We start from the raw sequence: 26,943 nt of genomic DNA, 5'->3' as shown, positions 1-26,943 counted from the left end.
CTCAACAAAAAGAGCTCTTAATGATGCTTGTAGCTGTTTCCATCTCCTCATGCTGACTCAATAGACATTGCAGGCTTCAGAGTAACAGAGAGAATCCCATTACATTTGTGTTGTGTGTGGGTGGCAAATGAAGGGTGTGCAGTTGTGAGGTATGTTTGGGGTTATTTTGTGTCCTGGTTGTGGTATTGGTGGGTGGTTTTGAAGAACTATGGCAGTTGGGCCATGTAATCCACCATCTATGGAGTCTCCCTCTGGCAACTAACGAAATTGTTGCATGCAAATTAGCTGGAGAGTAAGGGTGGTGATTGGTTGTGTTACTTCTATGGTCCAGGACTCTTGGCATGGCATAAATGCATACCTTACTGTAGCTGTATACTTTGTAATTATAAAGTCAAAATGGCTGAAAAATTAAAAATTGGATGGTATCAGACCATGAAACCTAATGATGATTCAGCCTGGTGATCGTCTGAACAAAAAAAGCTCTCAACTAACAGCTTTGTAGCTGTTTCAGTTGCTTCAACTGTCTGCATGTACAGTGGCGTTTGTAGCCATGTTGGTCTCAGGCTATTAGAGAGACAAGGTAGGCAAAGTAATATATTTTATTGGAGCAACTTCAGAAGAAGAGCTCTGTATAAACTCAAAAGTTTCTTACCAACAGAAGTTGGTCCATAAAAGATATTACCTTACCTATCTTGTCTCACTAACTGTACGGACATTTTAGGCGTCAGAGTGACAGTGTGATAATCCTGGAAATGTGTAGATAATGGGGTGTTATTTCTGATACTTTGTCACAATGCTAGTACTACTAACTCTTGCAACGTGTCACTAGTATGGGGAATTTGAATTACATTTAAATGTAAAAATTAAGTGGTTGCTTAATCAGTGTTCCAAGCTTTCCCTTAATTTGATTTAATGTGTTTTATATAAAAAGTACATTATGAAGTGGGACAGCTTTAGGTACTGTGTAGGAGCAAAACCTAATATTGCTTTTATCCAAAATGCAAGCCCATAATAGCATACATTATTAGTCTGGATTTTTTTTATATCCAGTATTTTCCCTGAACTGAAAACTTGAGTGGCTATCAGGGTGGGTGAAAAATGATTTTTTTATTTTATTTATTTATTTTTTTTTTTTTAAGGAAAATGTTTATTTCAATCAAGTAAATTTTTCTTTTTAAAAATAAACCAATTAAAGTTAGGTTGTCATAATTTCAAATGTATTTTAAGGTCTAAATGTACTAAATCTATTAAAATATTTTAAATTAAAAAAAATTCAACCTCTACATGTTTGCTTCTGAAGTTTTAAAGAAAGCTAGCCACTCAATTGCTGAAAACAGCTGGAGTCAGGTTTTGTTAAAATGCTAAACGAAATTTTGGCAGCAGTAACCTTGTCTGCAGGTGTAGAATTTTCTTCATGTCAGTTTGTTCAGCGAGTAGTTCATTCAAAGTTGAAAAACTTATTGGGGATTGAAAAAGTAGGAAAGCTTGTTTTCCTCTTCCAATCTATGAATAAAAATTAGGTGTGAGAGGATGAGATCTGCTAGTTCTAAAATCTTGAAGGACATGGTGACTAAAAATTATTAGTTCAATTCACTAAACTGCAGAGAATATTTTGGTTTAATAAAGTCATTAATTTTAAATATAAAACATGTCTTGATAAACTTTTTCTTATGTATCTAGCATATTTTAAGGTAATTTTATTTAATTGTTTTAAAATGCTGTTTTTGTACATTTTAATTGAAGTCCAGTTTCCATCCAAATGTAATTTGACACACGTCTTGAATAAAAAAATAAAAATCCACTCGATAAATGTGATTTGCCGTTTTCCAGCATAATAAAAAAATGTAAAAAACCCCATAGGTTTATTTAGTCTTAAGGTTGTAATTAAGCGTGTGTATGTGTGGTTAGCTGCAAATCAACATATTTTAATGATTTCCAACCAATAAGAATTAACTTTGCTTTAAGAAAATAACTAAAAAAGTACAAATCCAAAACAAGATTAAAATTGAGGATTTAAATCGAGGTTTGCTACTTGCTGATTTAAATATCTATTAAAATTGGTGATTTCAGTCACCTTGATTTTAAATCAATCCACGTTCGTGGCAATGAAGCAGGTTTCAATTCCTGAGAATTATAAAATTGCACCTTATTTTGAAAGGCAGGTTTGGACACAATTTTATTTTGATATTCGTGTGAAATATATCACTAAAAACATTAATCTAAATTCACCAGAAAAGCAGTATGTTACACACATTCTTTGTCCTCAATAGTTAATTTCAGACACTGGGCCAATTTGACTGATGAATTGATATTAGACAAATCAAAACAACCAAAATAAATGTTACTATACTCTGCATTTTTTTTTCACTATTTGGATCATTGTAGTATCTTTCACAAATGTGAATGATAAATTTAGCATTTTGGATGTAAATTTGAGTGACCTATTTACAATTATATTTGTGCATGGAACCACACTTCAGCTCAGTATAACCCAAACTTCTGAAAGCCTTCCTTCAGAAAAACAATTGCATTCCCACCCTGTAGAAACCTCATCATATGGCCTTAAAGGCCTACTACCCATCTTATTTTGCACATCTCAATCTTCTGATCCCCTCCATCCCCCAAAAGCTAATTATTTGATCCTTGGAAAATGCTGGTGTAGATCTTCAGAATATACTTTCTTTCCTTACATATTTTGAGCAATAAAATAGGTAACTATGTTAACTTTCACAGCCATCCTAAGTTGTATGCATTGAATGAATGAAGATCTCTGTATTGCTTGTGCTTGCTTCACATTCTGAAGTTTGGTGTGTGTGTGTGTGTGTGTGTCTTATTTTTAGGGTGTCTTTTGCAAGTATAACAACTAGAGATTTTTTTTTTTTAAGTCTCAGCTTTCTTTAAAGATGAAAGCTGTGAGGTGGTTAAGGCAAAAAATTTAGTGAGATTCATGGAAAGGTTGAACACCTCACATGGATAATGAAAATATCTGGAGTTATAACAGCTAATGCTAAGAAAAAGCTTGGAAGGGATGTTAAACCTCATGCTTCTATGTTTAAAATCATCCATAATTAAGAGGGATTAGTATGAGACCTTTATCAGGGCAGATTATCCCACATTTGCCTATTGTGGGATTTCTTGCACTTCGCTGTGAAATATCTGGTGCTGGCCACTGTTTTGAGAGAGGATACTGAGCTAGATGGACCATGGGTCTGATCCAGTGTGGCAGTCCCTATGTTGCTAAGGCAAATAATTGAGGTCTGCTTGCACCATACCCCAGCTAGTCTTTCTCATGCTCCCAGGAGGATGCAGCCCACATTTATTTCACTGCTTAAAGCAGCATTTTCACAAAGTGGTTCTGAAGTGCTGTTTGGATATCCATGGGAGTGCTATGCAGTGCTTCATTGGGGGTGAGGTGGGATGTAGATGTAGTGGTATAATTTTTTTTTATTCTTTGTTTTGGTGTCATTTTGTTACTCACGAGTCGAGTTGTGCAAGTCATCCCAATGAGTATAAAACCTGTGTACAGCATTGTGTGCCCAGTTTAGAAATGTTAACTTAAAAAAAAAAAACCCACTCCCTAGTCTCCCACCCCAACCCTGCTGCACCCTGCTCCATTGTAAAACCAGTCTGCTTTCATTACTATGAGTAGCTGTACAAAACTTTGAGAGAGAAGAAAATCATACATCTTAAAAACCATTAAAAATTATTTAAAATAGATTTTCCTATATATCTTGATTTTTATTGTTCTGTGTGTGTGTGTATAAATATATGTACACATACCTCACAGGCATGGATTGGTTGCACTAGCTATGTGATGAATCATACGTATTTTGCCTTTGTTTGCCCTCTGCCCATTTATTTACCTCTGGCATAGCTACATCTAACACTCTAAAACTCTATGCAATTTCAAAATGTCCAGTACTTTAAAAAAAGGTGCCTATAATACTATAATGTAGATCTATATTTTTTTAAATATATATATTTTTCAGAAAATATGGCATATTGAGACTGTTTTTTATATAAAACTTTTATTGGTACTTAGGATGACCTACATGACTTGCTCTAACTGATCTATGCATGCATGTATGTTTATTGGAAACTACATAAAATTTATATCACATCTCAGTAAAGGCAGTGTCGGAATTACTAGTTTCAATTTCATAGGAGAATCTTTCTTCCCCTCAAACAGTTCTAAAAAGTTAGTTTTGATACCGTATATCAAGTGACGTTCTGTCCCTAATGCTGCTTTCTAGGGCTTTCCACATCAGTTGACTGTAACCTTGTGTTCAGTATTACTTTTTGGAGTTTTAATAAAACTTAACTCCTTAACACTTCTCTTTTTGGTGGTTTAGGTTCAGGGACATGTCTGCTTTTTTTAAAGTCAATGTAGCAGTCACTGACATTCCTGGGGACGGCTACAGAATTCTTACATTGCTGGCGAAGCACATACCATCATTGCTGTATCTAAATCCTGACCTGGAGAGATGACTTTCTGTTCCTAGTTAGTGATCACTGCGAGACAGCCAGTTGCAGTCTTTCAGCATGCAGACATTTTGTCCAGTTGCAAGTGGACTAAGACAAGCAATAACCTGTACAAAATCTTCCAACCCTCCCTGTATAGGTAGGCACTTTTACTTGTGTGGACCTCATCACAGTAGTGACTGTATCTCAAAGATTTTTAAAATAGGTAGAAATTACAATATCTATCTTCCTTCAAGTCTGTAGGAAAAATAATCTGATTAGTTTATAGGGTTTGGGGGCATGTGTGGGTGTGAAGAACTTTATTGTGGCGGGGGGGGGGGCCTCAGTTTCAGTGCCAAGAGGGAGACAAGACAACCAGCAACAAATAGACCAGGATGGAACCAAGCCAGTTAGCCATAAGGAGAATTGACAGAAATCAAAGTCTTTTATGACCTCTCCACTTCACTGAAATTGCTCTTATTGAAATCTTCAGTGACCTTTTTCCTGACCAAATCCCAGAGCCTCTACGGAGTTCTTCAACCTTTTGACCCCATTGACTACTTACTGCTTCTAAAAATCCTGTCCTTTATTGTCTTTCCAGAGTACTTGCTCTCTTGCTTATCTTTCTGTTGCCCTCTTTCGGAAGGTATTGGTTTTTCTCTTCCCCCAATAGCTAGGAAAATACACTGTATTGTTTCTTACAGAGAATACATTGATACTGTTAAATAAAAATTATTCACAGTTGCATACCAAATGGCGCTTCAGTGATTAAGATCTTCTATAACGAACCAACTTAAACCGGAGAGTTTGTTTAAAAAAACAAAAACAAAAAAACCCCTGTCAACATTTCAGCCAAATCATATATTTGTCTTATGACTTGCATCCAAATCATAACTAAGATGAGACTTCTCTAGGGAAAGTGCAGATGTTGCAGGAAGTGGTGTTATTGAATCAGTGTGTTAATGAATCAGTGGTGGTGTTGTTTTTCTGAGTCAGTAGTGAACCATGTCTTTAGTATAGTGTGCTTTTCTGGTAGTTTGCTTCTTCTGGATAAAATACAGCACAGAAGTCTTGGCTACTTGTGATTAATTCTTTGGCAATTTTTGAAACAGTAGGGAATGGTTAATTGGTTTCTTCATATATAATTTCCCCATAAGCTTTGATTGTGTATGGTATATTAAGTTTTTTTTTAATAAAACTGCTTTACTGTGTGCTGCTAAACAGTTGCCTTGTGCTATCTAAGAGTAACTCCATTACAGTAGTGGGTGAAGTAATTCATGTGTGTATAATATCTTGTGCTCATTTTGGATGAAAGGTGCAATATACATTTGTAAATGGCTGGATATCAATTGCATAAATTACTTGTCTAATGGTATGACAGGGTTTCTGGAGTGAAACCAGGACTGTGGGACCACAGCGCCCTCTGTCCCACCAACCTGAGGTATCCCTCTCACTCTGATGTTGTGTCAAGCCACAAACCTCTTGCAGGTACTGCACTTACACAGACATCCGTAGGTAGGGACACACCCAGCTGAATTACTTGAATGCTTTCTCAGCCACTCACAAATCAACAACAGAGAAGCTGCAGCCAATTCCCCCCAGCTCCTCAACCTTGCATCCCAGAACTATACTGTCTTGCACTGGTCAGAAGGCTGGCCAGTGTAAGTTCATTACCCAGTCTGTCCCTCCCTTCATGTGAAGAGGACACATCACTAGCTTTTGTAAACTGAGCTGAGATTTCCAAGCATTTCAATCAAAACACACTGTTTTAGGTTAAATATAAAACAGATTTATTAACTACAGAAAGATAGATTTATTTTTTTAAAGTGATTATAAGGAGCAGGCATAGAAATCAGAGTTGGTTACTTAAGAAACAAGAACAAATTCTCACCCTGACAGATAGTACAAAAAGGTCACAGATCCTCAATACACAGGCTGGGATTGTCTTCCAGCACGGGACCACCCTCCCGCAGTTCAAAGTCTTTTTCCTCCAGATGTGTTTCCAGGTGTTGTGTGGTGGAGGGAGTGAGGCCCAGTGATGATGTCACTTCCCCTCTCTCTTTCTTTTATAGTTACTTCCAGCTTACTGGAAAGACCTTTTGCTGTGACATGGGGGGTCAGTCAATTCCCCTTTGGTCAAGTCTCCATTGTGTACGTGTTCTCTCTGAGAAGTCTCCATTGTACACTGTTCCTGGGATAGTGAATTCTTTCCTTGATAGGTATTGATGAGCTGAGCCATTAACCGCTGTCTGGCTACTCCATTGTTGTCCCTGAAAGGCTGGTTGTGGTTGCTCCCAATGTCACAACATATTTCAGTAATCACACACATATAATGATAGTACATACAATCCACCAGGATATTAGATGAAGACTTTTTTTAAAAAAAGACTTTATACAAAGGCATATTTTGTACAAAATTTATAATTATGACAGTGGTGAATATGGAGGTTCCCGGGTGCTGCTCAGGGGTAGAGTGTTACAAATAGTAGGTCTAAGATTTTAGTGGCTGGTAACCTTTTTTTTTTTTTTTCCCCTCAGTTTAAAATTACTTCATTGCTTATTAACAGGTGAAGCCAAAAATTTAGTGCCATACTCTGGACCCAACAAAATGAGAGACTGTTTCTGTACCATAAACTTGGACCAAGAAGAAGTTTTTCGTACACAGGTGGTTGAGAAGTCTTTAAGGTACATCTACGTTTTTAGACTTACGTTTCTGTGAAGTAACTTCAGCATTGTGCGAAATGGATAGCTTGTCTTGTGGGTTGTTGTGGTGGTTGTGTAGTATTTTTTTTTGTTTTTTTGTTTTTTAAATTGTAGTTCTTACGTACCCCCTCTTCTCTCCATAATACAAAATATTTGCCTACTTCTGTTTTTCATTCTTCTTGTTTGCTGAGTAGTATCCCATCTACTGTGTCTGTGTGGCGTATCGTGTTGTTTTTTTTTTTAATGGGAGTTGAGGGCTGCGATCTGGACAAAACTGCCTGACTTGTAAATCTTGAGAGTAACTAAAATGAAAACAACTAGTTCAAAAGCACTACTCATATAGTATTTAAAATAAATAAATGCTTAATATATACTGAAAATCATTGCACAACCAACTTCTTTTGGTCAACTGAACATTCTTCTCATTCTGGATATTTTCAAGGGAAAGAGGGTTGCACTTGTTCTTTGGTCTCTTATACAATTTACTATTTCTGCCTTCTGTATTCATTATTCAGCCTTTTATTAGAATTCTACTTTGGTGTCTGAATCCTGCAGAACCTGTTCCTAGAGTACAGGAGTCAAATTTTCCCACTCAGTCTCTAGTTTTTGTGATATCTCCTTATTTGATATTGATATAACTCTTGAAATTCTTGTTTCTTGGACGTGTAACTTATGCGAACATAGTATAGTTCTTTAGTGGCTAGACCAGCCACTTTTCCCGACACAAGTTACATTGGCATAAAGCTGCTGCGGTTAGTATATCACTTGTGTGCATACATACTTGGCTTCTTTTATCAGCATTCTGCATATTCACCAGTAGTGTTTGTTTTGACGCACAATGTAGTGCGTTATAGGTTGATATCCTAGTGTACAACTTGCCATCATGTAGTGCACTCTTTTGGCAATGCATGGTGGGGCAGAAACCAGTCATGCAGGGGTGACAAGGACTGTGGGGTCAAGTCCCCATCATGCAGCTTTCTCCATCCCATAATACCATCTCTATCCAATAATTTTCACATGTATTTTGAAAATTCCACAAAGCTGCGAAGGGCTTGTCACCGTCTGCCATTTCTCACAGAAGCATGGATCCTGCACTATTGTCCTGAGTATTGAAAGCATAGGACACACAATCATCCAGTATTTGGAGAGCTGCAAGAAGAGTCACGGGGAACATGACAATTTCCTAGAGGTCAGATTGCTGTGGGACAAAGCAAGAACCAATTCATGATTATTGGTGGAATTCATGGAGCACGTGCGAACAGTGGAGCACTCCTTCTGGGCCCGAGATATGAGCACTGACTGGTGGGTTTGCATCATAATGCAGGCTTGGGATGACAAGTAGTGGCTGCAGAACTTTTAGCTTCACAGGCCACATGCGGCTTCAAGGCCACGTTCTTGGATTTGTGTGCTGAGCTCACCCCAGCCCTCTACTGCAGGGACACGAAAGTGAGCTGCACTGACCGCCAAGAAGCAAGTGGCAATTGTACTTTAGAAACTAGCAACACTGGATTGCTACCCGTCAGGATGTAATAATTTTAGAGTTGGAAAATCCACCTTGGGGTTCGTTGTCATACAAGTGTGTAGGGCCATTAATTATCTCCTGCTACACAGGACTGTCTCTCTCGCTGTCTCTGCAGTGTGCAGGTCATAATGGATGGATTTGTAGCCATGGGGTTCCCAAACTGCTGTGAAGTAATAGATGACACACACAGCCATATTTTTGGCACCAAACTGCCTTTCCACAGAGTACATAAACAGAAAGGGCTATTTTTTTAAGATAATGTAAGTGCTCATGGATCACTGGGGATGTTTCACTGACATCAGTGTTGGCTGGTAAGGGAAGGTTCATGGCACTGGTCTTTTTAAGAACACAGGACTGTTCAGAAAGCTACAGGTGGAGACTTGCTCTCCTGACAAATTACCATTGGCGATGTTGAAATGGCAGTAGTGCTTCTGGGGAACCCAGCCTAGCCTGGCTCTCGTGGCTCATGAAGCTGTACACAAGTCACCTCAGCACCAAGGACAGATTCAATAACTATCTCCGCATGTGCGGAATGACAATTGAATGTGCTTTTGGAAGGTTGAAGGGGCACTGGCATTGTTTGCTTTCAAGATCAAATCTCAGTGAGAAATATATCCCCAATGGTTATACCTGTCTTCTGTGTCTGCATAGTATCTGTAAAGCAAAATAGGAAAAGTTGCTGCTGGGATGGAGGTGGAGCAGCTGCGTGAGTTTGAACAGCCAGATACAACGGCTATCAGAAGAACTGAGGGATGCTTTGAAAGAGCACTTTAACAGCAAGCCGTGGTAATGTGTTATGATGTACTGTACTTTACCTGGCTCTGCAGTTTGGGGGGCCTGTTAGGAAGTGTATGGTGCTTAGTATGCATCTGTGACTGTAACACTGACAATGCACCTGTTAATTTTGTGGTGCTTTATGTGCATTTATGACTTATACTGTTTCTCACTGGTCCCATGAATTGTATCACAAGTATACAATCTCAAATAAGTGGGTGATTTCAATACTGCCAGCTATTCTGTAGCATATGTTGGGAACTAATAATAGCGAATTTATTTCCCTAACAATAGAGGTTTTTATTGAGTAACAACCGGATCAAAAATACTCTGCAAGTTAAAAGCAATTATATTAACACCGTAACACACACATTGAACAAAGATTAAAGAAGGAAAAGAAACATTCATGTCCATTTTAGCTACATATACATAAACTGTGACTCTCATAGGTCAGTGTATATGAAGCTGTGGTTGGCCTTAATATCCCCTGGGGTGGAGTGAGCGTTAAGGATGTGGCCCCTGATGCCACATGCAAAGTTGAGGGGTGTGGAGATGGTCGGAAGGTGCTATACTAGAATTTTCCATGGACTGCAAAGGGAGGCAAGCCTGAGACTCCTGAAGCCGTAGGTCTACAAGAGTGTGCAGTATTTGTATTTTCTGATGGAGAACCCCCATTATGTCATGTTGCATCTCCAACTCCTGGGCCTTTCTCCTGTCCACTCTTTCCTTTTCCATACAGTCTGCAATAGTCAGCCTCCAGACCCTCAATTCATGGTCTGATGCAGCCTTGGCTTGCAGGATCTCACTGAAAATGTAATCGTGCATCCTTTCTTCTCCTTATCTCGCTCAGGTGTTCTGTGGGTGTGGAGGGAGAACCCTGTAAGCCTGTAATGGCAGCAGCTAGAAATAAAACACAGCTACTGCCATTTTGATCACAATAAAAAGCAAAAGTTAAGATTTAGAACTGCCTTCCCTTGCTCCCCTGCAGTTTTAAACAAGACATGCTTATTGACACTTCTGCTTCGGAGTGCTTGTGCATGGCACCAGTCACTGTTCCAGCCATGTAAGTATGTCCTGCAAGGGATGAGGGAATTGCTTGGTTGAATGAAACTGAGAATAGGACAATGGCACTGAATATTGGCACCACTTTCCACAAGCTGTAGTGTTTTGTTTTTTTCTTTTAATCTGACATCACTCCTGATGGTAACAAAGACAAAGAGAACACAGCTGCTGCAGGAGTGCTGAAGCTGCCGAGGCCCATATGCTATTAGCCTGTGTGCTGCAATGGTGCCTGCTGAAGTTATCGGTAATTAGTATGGGAAAGTGTCCTGCCACGGAGGAAGAAATAAAGCTGCCGCCCTTGAAACCTTCAGAAGAGGATTGCAGGATATCACCATGGAAGTTTCATCGAGATCTCTCAGGAGGATTCAAGGGACATCCCTGTGTACATAAACTGCTCCACGTAGCTGCCTCTACCCCCACACAACTAACTTTACCTTTCTCTGTTGTACCAATACCTATTATAGTACAAGAAAGTTTAATGAAAAGCCATAGCTGTGTCTTGCTAAGTTGTAATGGGAAATAAATTTACACACTTACCCAGTGTTTCTTCCCCTGCATCAGGCTTGTCTGTGCTTGACTGCTGGGACTGAATGAACTGTGGAGGAGTCTGAAACAGGTCCTGGTTCATGTCATAGCTGGGTTTTCCCCTCCCCCACTCTAATGTGCCACCTCCTCTTCATCCTTGCTGTTCACATCAGGGGCCTGTGACTCAGGCATCTTAGAGGTATCCACAACCACATGCAGGCTTTCTGCCAGTATGGCATGTACACCTCTACCCTGATATAACGTGGTCCTTGGGAACCAAAAAATCTTACCATCTTATAGGTGAGACCGCATTATATCTAGGTAGGGAGAGGAACCGCTCCCCACCCTAGCTCACCCCTCCTCCTCCTCCCACGAGTGCACCGCAGCTCCTCTTCTCCCCCCTCCCAGGCTTGCCATGCCAATTGGAGCTGTGGCGTGCTCGTGGGAGGAGGCGGAGTGGAGGTGAGCTGGGGTGGGGGGGCCACAGCAAGTAAAGGGGGGAGCACAGAGGAACCGCTTGTGGTAACATGAATTCAGATATAACGGGGTAAAGCAGCCCCGCTCCCCGGAGCGCTGCTTTACCACGTTATATCCGAATTCGCGTTATATCGGACCGCATTATATCAGGGTAGAGGTGTAGTTCTTTGTAAAAATGGAAGGTCTGCAGCTTGGCACTTGATCAGCTGTTGGCTTTACTGGCCTTCTGGGATGCCTGCCACAGTTGGTTTGCTTTCATATGGTACTGCCATGAGGATTCCTGTCATATCCCTTCTCCTCCATCTCTTGGCTCATTGATGGCCACATTTCTATGGATCTGTTTGTTCTGTAGATGTTGCATAGCCTCCAATATCTCCTGTCTACCCCAAGCTGCAGCGTATCTGGAGCGTGCAGCTGCCATGGTCAGCTGGGCAGTTGTGCTCAACAATGAAGAATTGCTAGGTGTGCTCGCCAAGCTGAATAATCAAGAAAAGGCACTTCAAAAATTTGCAGAGTTTTAAAGGAGGGAGGCACCTTCTGGTCTCTGTGACCCCTGGGCAGTCACGGTCACAATTGTGACCCAGAGCAGTCAGTGTGAGACATTGTGGGACAACTTCTGGAGGACTGTTAGGCAGTGTGTTACCTCTGTCACCCCTACGTTTGCGCTTTATCAACCTCAATATATCGATCATGGCTCAATGCCGCTCAGAGGTTGGGTTACTTTGTCAGTATAATGGAGAGCTTACATTGATGGGGAAACAAATTTTAAGTGTAGACACATGTGCAATTAGTCGACCTAAGGCAGCTCACTTGGATCTAATTTTATAGAGTAGACCTGGCCTGGGTAACTTTCTCCTTGTTGCTATAGGCACTGGAAATAAGCTTCTGAAATCTTGTCACCAGTGTTGAAACATAGTGAATGTGCACATTTCTATTTGTTTATAAATACACACATACAATAAAGGTTTATAGCCATTCTTTTTAAGTGCACTGGAACTGTAAAAGTTCAGGTTTATTGGCCATGTCAAAACCTTTACCGATTCAGTGCACTTAAAAACAGTTTCTCGGTGTTAACTTTTATAAGAACATTTATATGGTGGTACCCAAATCTTGTAAGTATCTCTTTATTAAAAAGAGGATTCTCCTTTTAACTTCTTAACATAACTACATTGAGAGCTATTAGTTGCACAGTACAATTGTGATGGGGCACTCTACTCGCTAGTGGATGACACCACCTCCTCCTGGCCATTCTGGGGATTAGTGTCACAAGGTCAACTCCCTTTCTTGCATTTATATTCAGTCTCTTTCTGTCTGCAGCCCCTCTCTTGGTCCATGAGTTACTACTGCCTCTTCGTGACTCAGCCCTACAGCCAGGTCACTACACATGTTATCCACTTCTGGGATACCAAAGTCTGCCTTCTCATCCCAGGCAGTCTTTCCTTTCACTGCCTCATAGTACCACTTCCTCGGTGGCTGGCAGGGGAAACTGGCCCCACTCTCTCTTCCAGCTGAGGGACCTTCTAATCAGCAGCCAAAGTTTGTTCCCTTCTAGACCTTACTGCCTTTCCCTGAGCCCTTTCCTTCACATCTGACACCCTTCCCATCTCTGGGGTTGCCAACTATGCTACTCTCTCCCAGGGAGCAACTGCAGGCTACTTGTCTTAGCAGCCCCAAACACTCCTCCCCTCTCCCAGGGAGTCACTGCAGCCCCTCTGTATCCGCTCAGTGGCTTTATAGAAGCCCTGCCTGTTCCTACACAGGTGAGCTTCCTCGAATTAGGGCTTTCCTCTGTCTTAATTTTCCCAGCTTGCAGCCCAATAGGTAAATTGGCCCATCTGAACACCCCATCACAACAATATTTATAAAATTAATTTAAAAGTGTGTGTGTGTGTGTGTATTCTATATACTGAAACCAAATGACTCTTAACTATAATAGAAATTGGCACTTAAATCTTATTGATGTATAACATTGTAATAGAATTTTCATTTTGTTTTTTTTCTTGAGAAAACTCAGGATCTTGGATACCCACTGAGTTTCTCCAACATACAACTTATATTAATAAAATGGAAAAACTTCACTAAAGTGTTAAGATGGTTACTGTTTCAGTGGAGTCTAACATTGGTTTTTGTCTGTACAAATCTATGAAATGCCATAAAACAAGCTATGTTCTAGCAGCAAATGAGCCAAAGTGGGATGTACATTAGTAGACTGTTGGTGCATGCTGTGAAGCTTGAGGTAAAAAGTCTACTAATGCACACCCTATTGTGGCTCATTGCTATGCTAATTTAGAATACCAGATTAAATCAGAAAAGGGGAAACTTGCCATTTTGTGTTGTACTAGTATTTATTAATTGAGCTAACGCTTCCCAGTTCTGAGTATAGATGATAGTAAATGGTGTATAAAGTCATATTGTTAATTTTACAAACAATACTTTTTACAAATTTATAATTAAACCTAAATGACTGTTTTCAAATAAAGTATATTAATTACATGATGATACTACTTTATTTGCTTGGTACATCATTAAATAGTACATCTCACAGGCACTTGTCCAAATTGAGGTCCTACTGTAGTAACAACTACTAATATAAATTATGTTGTGGAAATGTCTTCTGGTTAAACATCTCTGGAAAGAAGTTGACACTAGAATTAAGGGGATTTTTGGAACCTTCAAATATCGGTCAAGAACTACATATTAGGATATTTACCTGTGAATTTGGGCTTCTTTCAGAAACTACAAACCCCACGTACTGAGTTGGAAAAGTAAATCGGTGCACAGAACAATGATATTCTGATCTAGCAGACAAAGAAAGGGTCACTTTCTGCCACAGGGATCAACTACACAAGTTTGAAGAAATCTTGGTTCCATTTTTTTTTTTTTTTTTTAGAAATAAGTCCTTTAGGGTACAGGCTTTCTTTTCTGGAAAGATGCGAATAAATATGTTGAAAGAACCTAAGTAATTCCTCTGAAATTTTAGTGCTTGACTTAATTTCTTTTGATCACTTAAATTTACAAATAGCTTTGTTTTAACACTTGAATCTTTGTCATCATAGACCTGAACATCTGTCTCAGTAGTTCTAGTATATCACTAGAATATTGTGGCCACAGAAACAAATGAGTAAACAAAACTTTAAAACTCTGGAGTGCCTCAGTTATTTGGTGAACTGGGAAGGAGCGAGATTTCCCTTCGTAACTTGAACATTTTGGAAAATGGGATTGTTGAACTCTGGAGAAGAGAGAAATCTCTCCTGCATGTAATTTAATTTTTTTGTGAAACATTACATCTGGGTTAAAATTTAACTTGCTAAATTTTAGCAGATGTCATCTTCTATAAATTCTACAACAAAATATTTTGCTATTTACAGTTACTTCCCCCCCCCTTTTTTTTTCCCCCAGTCCTTTCTTTGGTGAAGAGTTTTACTTTGAGATTCCAAGAACATTCCAGTGTTTGTCCTTCTATATTTATGATAAGAGCGTTTTACAAAGAGTCCTACGTATAGGTAAGAACTAGTATATTCTGAAAATAACCTTTACTGTTGAAATTATATAAAATATGTTTATAGTCTAAAGCAGGGGTGAGCAAGCTACAGCCCACAGGCCAGATCCAGTCTGCCATCCGTTTTAACCTGGCCTTCGAGCTTCCGCTGGGGAGCAGAGTCTGGGGCTTCCCCTGCTCCGGTGCTCCAGCTGGGGAGCGGGGTCAGGGGCCACTCCCGAAAGCAGTGGCATGGCCCCTGTCTGGCTCCTACACGTGGGGACAGCCAGGGGGCTCCGCTCTGCACGCTGCCCCCACCCCAAGCACCGCCCTGCAGCTCCCTTGGCCGGGAACTGCAGCCAATGGGAGCTGCAGTGGCAGTGTCTGCAGACGGGGCAGCGTATAGAGCTGCCTGGTCATGCTTCTGTGTAGGAGCCAGAGCAGGGATATGCCATTGCTTCCTGGAGCTGTTTGAGGTCAGCACTGCCCTGAGTCTGAACCCCTCAATCTAAGCCTGGAGTACCCTCTTGCACCCCTTCTCTCACCCCAACTCCTCGGTCCTAGCCCGGAGCACCCTCCTGCATCAAACTCCTCATCACCAGTCCCGCCCCAGCCCTGATCCCCCTCCTGCCCTCCGAACCTCTCTATTCCAGCCCTGAGCTCCCTCCCTCCTTCATAACTCCTCATTTCTGGCCTCAGCCAGAGCCCTCATCCCCTCCTGCACCCCAACCCCAATTTTGTGAGCATTCATGGCCTGCCATACAATTTCTATTCCCAGATGTGGCCCTTGGGCCAAATAGTTTGCCCACCCCGGTCTAAAGGTTTTGGTTTTTTTTGTACAGACAGTTTTAGCTCAGCACACAGTTTAAAATAATTAAAATGCAGTACTGTTCTATATTGGGTACAGGAGTCTGCTTAATTTTGTCCTATTCTAACTTGGTCCTTTTGGAGGGTGATAAAACAACTTGATATAATTACTCGCCATATTCAGTGCATTTCAGAAAAATATATAATTTACCCTTTGGCTTCTACAACTCTATGCCAACAAAATATGTGGATCATTGCTTGTATTTTGGAGCTATATAGTGGAAGTACTTAACCCCCCTCCCCCCAATTTTCTGAAGACCTCCTAAGACATTTAGTTTTGTCATGAAATGGCTAAAAGGTACATACACTGCAAAATGTTTTACGTGAGTAGGCTTACCTGATAAAATGGAAGGAAATGTACGTTTTCACTGTATCATTGCCCTTTTGCCGCTGCTTTTATGAAGACTCTTTGGATAAATAGTTCATTTAAAAACTCTTGTTAACTGTTCAGTGGAAATAGTTACTTCACATTACTTGAACTGAGGAAGGAAATACTCTGTGCAAGCATGCTAGATAATTTGGTATAATCGCTTTTCAAATAGCAATCAGTGCAAAAGCTATCTACCTTTCAATTTTCTATTTTTTAAACATTCTTCGGCACCTTTATTCTCTTAAACATTAATTTTGTTTAGCATTTAAAGGGACATATTAACTTGTTTTCAGGCAGAAGTTTAATTTTACCTAGTAATGTTACTTGTCACATCCAAGGTACCGAGTATAATTCAAGAGATTTTTTTTCCAGTTGGTTTACTGTTTGTATAGTCCTTTTTCACCGTTTTCTCTTGGTGAGTAGTTTCCCTTACTTGTTTGGGTCTTTCATACAGCATCAAAGGAGAAAAATAATTTTAAAAATTATAGTATATTTTCCACTTTTTATGTTTTACAATGTTAAACAACTTGAATTTTTAAAAAAAGACTATATTTTATATTGAAGTTGTCTCTTATTAAAAGCAATATCTAATGCTTCCATGGGAAAGTCAGTTTCTTACATTATCACACTCTTTTTCTGTAGGAAAGGTAGCAATCAAAAAAGAGGACTTATGCAAATATACCAGCAAAGAGACATGGTTTTTGCTTCAGCCTGTTGATTCTAATTCAGAGGTCCAGGTAACTATTAATGCTTAAAATAAAGAGAAAATGTTACATATATGGTAAAAGTTCTAGTTGCAGTAAGATAACTATTTTTAGGAGTTACAGAAAACTTTGCCAGATGGATGGGGAGCACCTGGGTAATTTCTGTAACTTTTTAAATGCCTGCTTCATTTCTAATAGTAATAGCCATGCATTTCTAAAATGGCTATGTTGTATTGTTTCTCGTGACAGCTTTTCAAGAAGTAGCGTTATTGAGAGAGCAATCTTGGAAGGAAATTATAGTAACTGTGTGTGTGTGTTTCTTTACTTTACAAATATATATTGACTTGAAAACCTTGTGCAAGAGGCATGTGCCTGCAGAGAGGAGGGGTGAAGAACTGGGAAACATACAAACTTGTTTTTGTTTTTTCCATTTAAGTATCTTGGTAGTATAGCACAGTGTTCAATATATGTAATTTGAAATGGTGTTTAAAGGACCTCAGGGTTGGAGTATTCTGGGGTGCCCTTCCTGGGGAGTTTTAAAATACCTGACACTGGGTACATTCCAAAAATAATAATTTTTCTCTTCTTGAGCCTCTGAGTTTAGTTCTGCTGGCAGTGTTGTCTTAGCAGCACCTAGAGTTGAGTTGGATTCTGCTGTAAGCAGGGAAAGTGCATTAGTCCTCCTTTCAATTTGATGGAGAAAATTCAACAGGAGGCTCTTGAGAACCTCCTTTAGAAAGTTGCTGCTGTGGTAACCATACATCTTAAACTTAGTACAGTTTTCTCAAACTTACATAAGGGCAGGACCCACAACCCTTCAGATTGAAACTTTCTGTAAAAGGGGGATCTATGGGTGAGATTTTCAAATAGGGTAGATATGTTAATGCCCAGAATTATCCACTTGTGCATTGTAATCATACACATGTAGAATTACATTACCTGGGCAGGCAGGTAGGCACAGAATTGTGTGCCCAAACTTGTTGGAAAATCTGTCTTTGTGCAAAGCAACATCTGAATTAATATCATATACTAGTAGAACAAATCAGAACAGGCTTAATTTAGTATCTCATTCTTCCCTCCAGTACCATATGAGTGCTAATCAACCATACCCTTCTCCCAGAAAGCCATTCAGAATGCAGAAATGTCATTCCTTCTTTGGTCTAAGTGGGTATCACACTTGATTCTTATTTGCAAAGAAATATGTGGAACAGTAGCTCGCTTTTAGCTGTATACTCTACATGTATTAGGCAAATATGAAGCTGTTCATAAACAACTTTAGTGTATAGTGTTCTAGATACAGAAAAATATCAAACTTGGCTCTCTCAAATAACAATGCAGGAAATGTTCATTTCTTCCAAAACCGGCTTGTAAATGCCACTTTTTCTATACAGTCCACTCTTCAGAGTATGCACTTAGCCATCTGTTCTCCTGCTGCTTTCCACCTGACTCCTCCCCGTCCCTAATTATGGGTGCAACTGGATGATGTGGCACTGAAGGAGCATATATGTTCCTTTGGTGTATTCAGGATACACTTTTTTGCTCTTTGGGCTTTTTTTTTCTCTTCTGCCTTTTATTAATTTAGTGAAGCTGTGCTTACCATATGCCTGATGAATGACCTAAATTTTCATAGAGGCAAAATGTTGGCCATTGCTGATAGAACATTAACACTTGATTAGGAAATGTCAGCAATAGAGATGCTAATTCTGATTAACTATAGAGCTGTTCTGTGTTCTGGTATACAATTTGCAGATGCAGCAAAACTAGATGGAGTCATGAAGTACTTTATTTTTTTTCTTACTAACAAGCTTATCTAGATTTCTTTTGCATTATACTACCAGCAGTGCATTTTACCATTTCTGAGGGGAGTGCATTGTTTGCCACATGGTTTTTAGATAAGTGAAAATAACCATGCAAAACCCCACAGTATTTCAACAAATTTTGACAATTTCTAGAAGCACAAGAGGTTGGATTTATCCAAGGAGCTGAGACTAAGGGCCTGTCTACACTTACCTCCAGAACAATCAATCCAGCAGGGGTCGATTATTGCATCTAGTGAAGACGCAATAAATCGACCACTGAGCACTCTCCTGTCGACTCCGGTACTCCACCAGAGCGAGAGGCGCTGGCAGAGTCAATGGGCGAGTGTCAGCAGTCAATTTACCGCGGTGTCTTCACCGCAATAAGTAGATCTAAGTATGTTGACTTCAGCTATGTTATTCATGGTGTAGACCAGGCCTTGGGTCCACTAGACAATCTAGGTCCCTGGTGTCATCCACCAATAAGCATTCAGAAGGACTGGGGAAAGGGTCTTCTGGCATGAGAAGCTCCCTGCTTCCAGCTTCTTCATATCAGGGGTCCTTGGCTCCAGCTCTAGAACCCATACCATCTGGATTGACCCCTGCCATGGTGCCAACTACTTCTGTGCAACAAGATCAGCAACAAGAGTCTGTTGGTACGATGTCCGAGGCATGTGCAACAACATTAGACCTATTCAGCCTTTGATGCGGGAGTTCCCAATGGTATAGGAGAAAGCTCGCCTGGTACCAATGAGTGCACAGACACTGGCTATGGGCTTACTTGAGTCTAGTGGTTTGGTACTGTAGGGTGATAAAGAATCAGACCATCTGGTGTTTTCTCTACTGTTGCAGTCTAGGGTAAATCTATCTTGATATCCCCTGATACAGCACCTCTGTGGACAGGGACTCAGGGTCTTTCTCTGAGGTAGGCTGGTTTTCTGGTTCTGAATCGAAGTTTTTCACTAAGCCTGTTATGGTTTCCTTAACTATCTTGTTCTGTAAGCCATTCACTATGGTTTTAAAAACAAAAAAAGTCACATAAGTTGTGTAGTCCCTTGTATCAGTAATCAGGGGCTATATAATGAAGTTTTTTGCAGCTAGCTTTAAGCTAACAATGTTATGGTAACACTATTAATCAGGGTGGGTTTGATTTAAATCAAATTGATTTTAAATCATGATTTAAATCCCTACTTAAGAAGACTCAATTTAATCATGGTTTTCTACATAAAAGTGCATTCTTATTGGTTGTTATAACCTTTTAATACATATTCTTCACAACTCAGAGATGTAGGTTTCATTTTTAGAAGGTACACACTATACATTTTTAAACAGTGATTTATTTTGAAAACTTTTCAGATTAGTTTTCCAGCTATATCAGAAAACGAATGATTGTTTGGTTATTTCATTTATCAAAGATAATTGAAGCAGATATTTATGAAGTCATTGGGAGGTGAACTGTCTCCAATTCAACAGGTTAATCATTAATAATTGGAGGATTTTCTTGCCATGCTGTATTAGGAAGAGAACATCACCAGCCATTTAAATTGTTTTATTTAACCAAAACAACAACATTAAGTATTCTGGATTTTTTTTTTCTTCAACAGAAAACCTATAATATTTTAACCAAACAAGCCTATGTCCCTCACTTCTCACATTTATCTCCAGACTTCTCCTTGTCCAGATCTATTCCGCCCCCAACAAACTTCTATTCATTGAACTTTTTGAAACTTTCTACTTTTTAGAGAGAGTAAGGGATTGACCATGTATACAAATTTGCAGAGGGACAATAGAGTTGAGGTCTGTTGTTTCTCATTTCTATATATTTTAAAATGTTTTTGCTGTTAACAAGCATGTTACCTCTGGATACACAAATCCAGTTTGAGAACTGCAAAACTAAGCATCTCTGATAGTATCGTCTAGACTGAGCACTGGGTCCCATTGGGTAGATAGAAAGATTAACCTAAATAATCTATACTGAAGCCCCATGAGATTGGGTCCCTAAACCATGAGCTATTGCAACTCATTTACAAAACTTTTTTTAAACATTGTATGAATACATTGTCTCATACTATAGAATTAGAATGTATAATCCGTATTCCATGATGAGATATCTTTGAGCTACAATGTATCTTAATTAAAACTATCTTTAGATAGATATTTTTTTTTTAATAAAATGCTTTTTGAGGAAAAAAGCTGATTTTAAATAAACATTTTTTTTTAAAAAACATTTTTATCCACCCTGCTACTGATAGCTCTTCACTTGGTATTCAAGAGCTCTTTCTAAGATTACTGGCATCATCTTTAATATCTCATTGTTTTACCCTGTAAATCTATTTTGTATGACATCATTTCTGTGCTTACACAAGGCTTGACAAATATTTTCTTAATGTACTTGTCATTCAGTGCATATAGTAACAGTTTACGAAATACTTGGCAGGGATCCCAAAATAGTTACTGTTGAAACTTCCTTATGAAAGAAACTTCTAAGTCTCCACCTCTCTTCTGCTCCTTCCATGTGTCCAGTGATGTACACAGAGGAAAACGGCCTTTGCCCCAAAGGAATTAGAACATAAACGTTTCATTTTTCTGACGTATACATGTTTTGATGTAAGCATGCAAGAGCTCAGCTAAGGGTTTTATTGTCTTTATGGGGCAGCAACAGTAGCAGTGTTTTATAGGTCAAGTTGTAGCTTGTTCCAGTTAGTAAAAATCAGTCTTGTATCTTCCCACCCACTCCCCAAATTCTTCAGAGCAGTGTGTTCTTTATGAATCTAATCTTATGGTGTCTCACCATAGAATCTTTTAGCTAATTTTTAGGTAATCTAAACTTGTACATATTTAATCACCATAAGTCTTTAGATAAACCTGTGTTAATGGACTATGTTAAAAGAACCAGTTATTGACTCATTAATTTCAACATAAAAATTTGAGAACTGTTTATATTCTGCTTTGCCAAGTTTGAGCTCTAACTTTTTTTATTCTTTTAAATAACTCGTTGAGAAGTTTGTGTGTTTTCAAAAGTGGAGCAATCACTAGGCCTGTCAGCATTGTTTAGCTGCGTTGGTGCAAACCCTAGTGTATATGTGGTGTGCTGGTATAAACTGTGACTTGAACCAGTGCAGCGGACAGGTTTTCTATGTACAAGAGTAGAAAGGAGATCAATTGTGCCTCACTCAAAAGCGTGAATTGGAGGAGAATTAACAGTTGGATAAGTGACTAGCATGTAGTGGGTGGATGATTCATTTTTATGTAAACTGGAATATAATATAAAGGGAAGGGAATATATGACTTGCACTGTGAATGTTGAAGATGCATGGTGCACAACTAGACCTGGAAAAGTCTAGGAGATGATGAAACTTCCTCAAGTGAAGTATCAAATGTTTCAGGACTTTCAGTAGAATGGACTCATTGATGGGGAGCAGCTGGGTCTTCCTCTGGATGGCAGGATAGTAACAACCACTCCCACCCCAAACTGGGAAACTGAACTGCTGGGAAAGATCCTGTAAAAGGCCCTGCCGGGGACAAGCTGGTTTGGGTGGGGGGGGGGGGCGGAGGAGGGAAGTAACAAGGACCAGATGCTTACTTCTCAGCACGGGGAAAGAAAAGTGGTGCCCCTGCCTTAAAGAGGGATAGGATGCTTCCTTTCTCTGTAGTTGGAAAGGGAGGAGGAGTGATGTGATGTGTAGCTGATTTGACGATTCGTCAGATGCTCAACATGGTGTCACAAAATTTTCATAAAGGTAACTATCATTTGCCGCCACTGTTTATCATGCTGACCAATATTTTCTCCATTTCCTCTCCGTGTGTGCATGTATTGCATCCGCTTATCTGTTATAGGTAGAACAGGTAGTGCTGGTTTATAATTAAGGTTGCCCAACACTTTCCATTATAAGACTGTTTTCAGTTTCCTTTAGTTGTTAGGATTGAAACTTATAGACTGAATTATTTTTTCAAAGTTTCGGCTAAAATGGTTCAGCTGTTTCCAATCATGAGATTAGGGGGAAATGCTTATTTTGTCCATGTCTTTAAAAAAAACAAAACAAAACAAAAAACCTTGCTTGCAAGAGTTTCCTCAAAGCTCTAGCACCTCCATGCTTTGTATTGGGGATTTGAAATGGCAGGAGTGCGGCCCTAGCAACAGGGAAGTGCCTTTTGCCACCCCTGTAAAAAATCAGCCCTCAGTTGGCCAAGTTTTGAGCCTCTGGAAATGACAGTTCACACTTGCCAAGTAGAAACTTGTTAGAGCTAAATTCTCCAAAGATCTCTCGATGTGCCCCTTCCATGGGTTGCAAGGGGTGAAACAGGACTTCCCTGTTTGTCCAAACCAATTCAGCTACTTGGTACGGTATGGGGTAGTAAGTGCTGGTTCGATTGTTTACAACGATTAAGTCCACTGATCCATTGGTGCACCATAGTCCAGGTGGCAGTGTATAGAAGTTCATAATTTGGTCATACACTGGAAGGATTTTGCCTCCTAGTGTGTTGTTGCAGGATTGCATACATTCCCAACAGAATACACCGTACCCCATATACATTACCTCTAAATGCCCCCCCCCCTTGCAATAGGCCATTGATCCTGCTCCTCCATAGTCATAGAGGGGCACATCCATATTCCTCCTTTGGATATACAACTGCTTAATGTGATGACAAGTCCAATTTACTCCATTCCACCCCCCGACCTATTTCCTAGTGGCTCCCACCACGCTCCCCCTTCCCTACTTACTCCCATGGATTCAAGGGAACCACCTTATTTGCATTTCCTTCCCATGGTATCATAGTAACAATTACACAAAAACGGTCCCCACAGGTCAGGGATGTTATTTTCCAGGTAGATGGGTATGTTTTTGCAATTGTGGATAAATATGGGCTAGCCTCCCGATTTTAATACTGAAGGCCATTGTTCTGACCAAGCATCTCTCATAATATCCATTAACATTATTAACTGAGCATTTTGAATACCTACGCACACTTCTCCCCATGTTAGTCTTCTGAAGCCATTCCCTACCCATGTCACCAGGTGCCCTGCCCAGTGAGTTAACTGCAAGTTTACCTCTACTGCTGTCCTCCACCCTGTGGCAACTGCTAATAGTTGCTGTGCCATTCATTTTTTGAAATTTCACATTTTGGCTTACTAGTTGTTTGGTTACCCACTCGTCCCCCAGATTCCATGTACCCAGCATAGTGTTCCCCGCTTCCCACAGTTCCCTTTTCCGACGACGATTCCAGGTGTGTCCCCTCACCCATCCATTGAATTGCTGTTTCAATCCTTTTATGTACATACTACAATTAGGATGAATTTGGTCCACCCACCATTCCTTGGGGCATACCACCCATGTAATAAAGTGAAAGGACACGTTAAAAAGTGCTGGCTGCACCTGCTCCCACAATGGCTCCCATACATTTGCTCGTCGGGGAATATTCTCGGCTCCAGGCTGTGGCCACTTTAAATTTGGATTCTTCCAACTTGGCATCCATATCACCTGTAGGGTTACATTCTGTAAAATGGTTAACTCACCATACACCCAGCGTCCCAAAGGGGATTTTACACCTAATGTAATATGTACATAACAATCACACCTTCGGGGATTATCTTCCATGGAAGTACCATTGTGGTTACATATGGTAACATCACACCCTAAATGTGGGGCCCTGTTTTCCCAAGAGGGTTCATTTGCTGCAGGAGACCAGAGGATTATATTCTTTGGACCCTCTGTAACAAACCACATAGCTGGGTAACTGTGTTTTCCATTATCGTTAATCATGGCAGCACTCAGGGAGTACCATGCGATATTTCCTGATAAATTTGATATTCTCCACCTGGTTGGGATTCCCCCATCTAATCCATAAATCATATACCGACACTGCCAAATTCCTGTTGGAGTATTAGTGGTACATCTTTCTATGGGGAGATTCTCATAGTCTTCATTAGCTTTATTACCACAGGTTGCATGTGTAGCCGTCCATGTGTTTCCTCCTTTTGACACTTCACATCGTGGGATCTGAATAGAATTTGTAAATGTGACAATTGTGATTAGCACTAGTAATTGTTCCATCCAGGGCCAGGGAATTTTCATCCTTTTCTCCTTTTTGAATTAACCTGTAATACACACACAACAAAATTTACACGTCCCCTTTCCCAGTCCCCTGTTTGTACCTTTTTATTTGCGTGCAGTGAACCCACTCCCATTCTCTGTACCCAGTAATAGCAGACTGGGCCCTAATTGGTCAAGGACAAGATAGGGTCCCTTCCATTTAGGAGCTGGGAATGGATGGTGTTGACCTGGAATCTTGTACATCACTAGATCTCCCACCCTGGGTAGATTACGCTCCCCAGGCAAGTCATACCATGCTTTGACTCTTACTGCTCCTTGCTCGTCTCACCAGGCCACTGCCTGCTGTATGTGTTTTACATGTTCGATTAGAGTTAAAATCCATTGTTGTGTTAAGCCGTGTGTAGTGACTTCCCCATGTACTGGAGTAAGTAGATTTTCCCACCGTTCCATGGGCCTTCCCATGAGAGCTTCATAGGGAGAAAATCCTGTGCCCTTTGATTCTCGGGCCCTTATTCTCATTAAGACAAAGGGCAGTAACTGTGACCAGTTTTTTCCTCCCATTTCCACTCCCTTTCTTAGCTCACTTTTAATGGTGTGGTTCATGCGTTCCACCTGCGCCGCAGCCTGTGGGTGATAAGCAATATGGAACAACTGTGTGATTCCAGTGAGGGCCGATAGCTCCCCTAACAGATCTGATCGAAAAGCAGCTCCTTGGTCTGAGTCAGTCACCTTTGGGATCCCCCAGTGAGTGAATACCTCATTTACCAGTATTTCAGCAGTTACCTGGGCAGTTTGATACTTTGTGGGGAAAGCTTCCCCCCACCTGCTGAAAGCATCCGCTACCACCAACATGAATCGGTTTTTCCTGTGATCTGCTGGTAGGGGTCCTGTGTAGTCAATTTGTATTCTTTCCCATGGTCCCCTTGGAGCTTGTCTCATTAATTCTCCCCTTAGCACCTTGAGGTGGGCTGTGCCTGGCACAGTCCAAACAACGTTCCAGATGTGATTTTAAAACAGCTGCCATTCCTGGCCACCAGCACAACCTTTTTAAAATTCCCAGTGCCTCTTCAAACCCGGGGTGTCCCCCTGCCAAACTTCCGTGCACCCAGCTTAAGAAAGCCATCCGACTTCCCTGAGGGCACAACATTACTGGTCCCTCAGTTGTTCAGACTCACCAAATCCCTTCCATTAGTTCCACCTTGGGCACATGCTTGTCCCCAAGTTTCATGATGCCTTCCAGTCCTGGGTCAGATTCTTGCAACTCTTGAATTCGCCCTCCCCGATCTGTATCCACCCCGCTTCTTGTTAACACTGCTACAGGCACACTCTCTTCTGGCTCCCAGAGCCATGGGGGTGTCTCTGTTGCAGCCCACTTGGCCTCTGCATCGGCCAGATTATTTCCTTTGCTTAGGGGTCCTGTTTTCTTGTGTCTTTGCCTTTACCACATTGATCCATGTAAAACAGTGACTGAGCTCCTCCACTCGCTTCCATCAGGTAGCATGCTTGATTGTGGAGCCGTCTGTTGCCCTGAAATGATTATCTGCCCACCATCTCAGCATTAATGTGGCACCACGAAATACATAATCTGAATCTACCACCACCCAACCTTCTGGCTCAAATTTGGGATCCACTTCATTTAAAGCTGTTAGCAAGGCTGCCAGTTCTGCCTCCTGAGCTGACCTTGCTTCTAGTGAGAAACCAATGGTGCTGACTGTCTCATTGCCTCTGATTCCCACAACAGCTAAGCCTGCAGTTTTCTGTCCCCCTTGATACCTACAACTTCCATCCAAAAACCATACCAGTGTCCCCTCCTTTACCTGATTGGGGTTAGCTGCCCGAAACACCTGATGTTGGGTTTTACCTGGGCTGGCTTCACATTGGTGTGGGATGCCAGCCAGATGTAATCCAGCTACCCAGACTATGGGTTCCTTTACCACTTCTGCTTAAATGTTTTCTGCCTGTAGAGCCAGCAACCATTCGGCAATAGGCTGCCCACTCACTTGTCCCTGTAAGATAGTGTGCATGTTTAACAGCCGCAGGGGGTCATGATGAGATCAGACTATTACTTTCTGCATTCCCGTGAGGTATTTGAATTTCCCTACCCCCCAGTAGGAGCACAACAGCACCTTTTCACACCATCCATGCTTCAGT

The 26,943-nt window shown here is 40.6% G+C and overlaps 1 protein-coding gene across 1 annotated transcript in view; it reads left to right on the top strand.

The window, feature by feature from the left end:
- RASA2 (RAS p21 protein activator 2) overlaps positions 1-26,943 on the top strand; it is a 114,832-nt gene that overhangs the window by 12,507 nt on the left and 75,382 nt on the right. The window contains exons 2-4 of the mRNA XM_074963847.1: positions 7,029-7,146; positions 14,924-15,027; positions 16,882-16,976. Coding sequence (XP_074819948.1) covers positions 7,029-7,146; positions 14,924-15,027; positions 16,882-16,976 — 317 coding nt within the window. The remainder of the gene's footprint in view (positions 1-7,028; positions 7,147-14,923; positions 15,028-16,881; positions 16,977-26,943) is intronic.

Source organism: Natator depressus, chromosome 9, assembly GCF_965152275.1.
Source record: "Natator depressus isolate rNatDep1 chromosome 9, rNatDep2.hap1, whole genome shotgun sequence".
Lineage (NCBI taxonomy): Eukaryota > Metazoa > Chordata > Testudines > Cheloniidae > Natator > Natator depressus.
The sequence above is the reverse complement of the archived record's forward strand: the minus strand, read 5'-3'. Positions and strand labels throughout refer to the sequence as shown.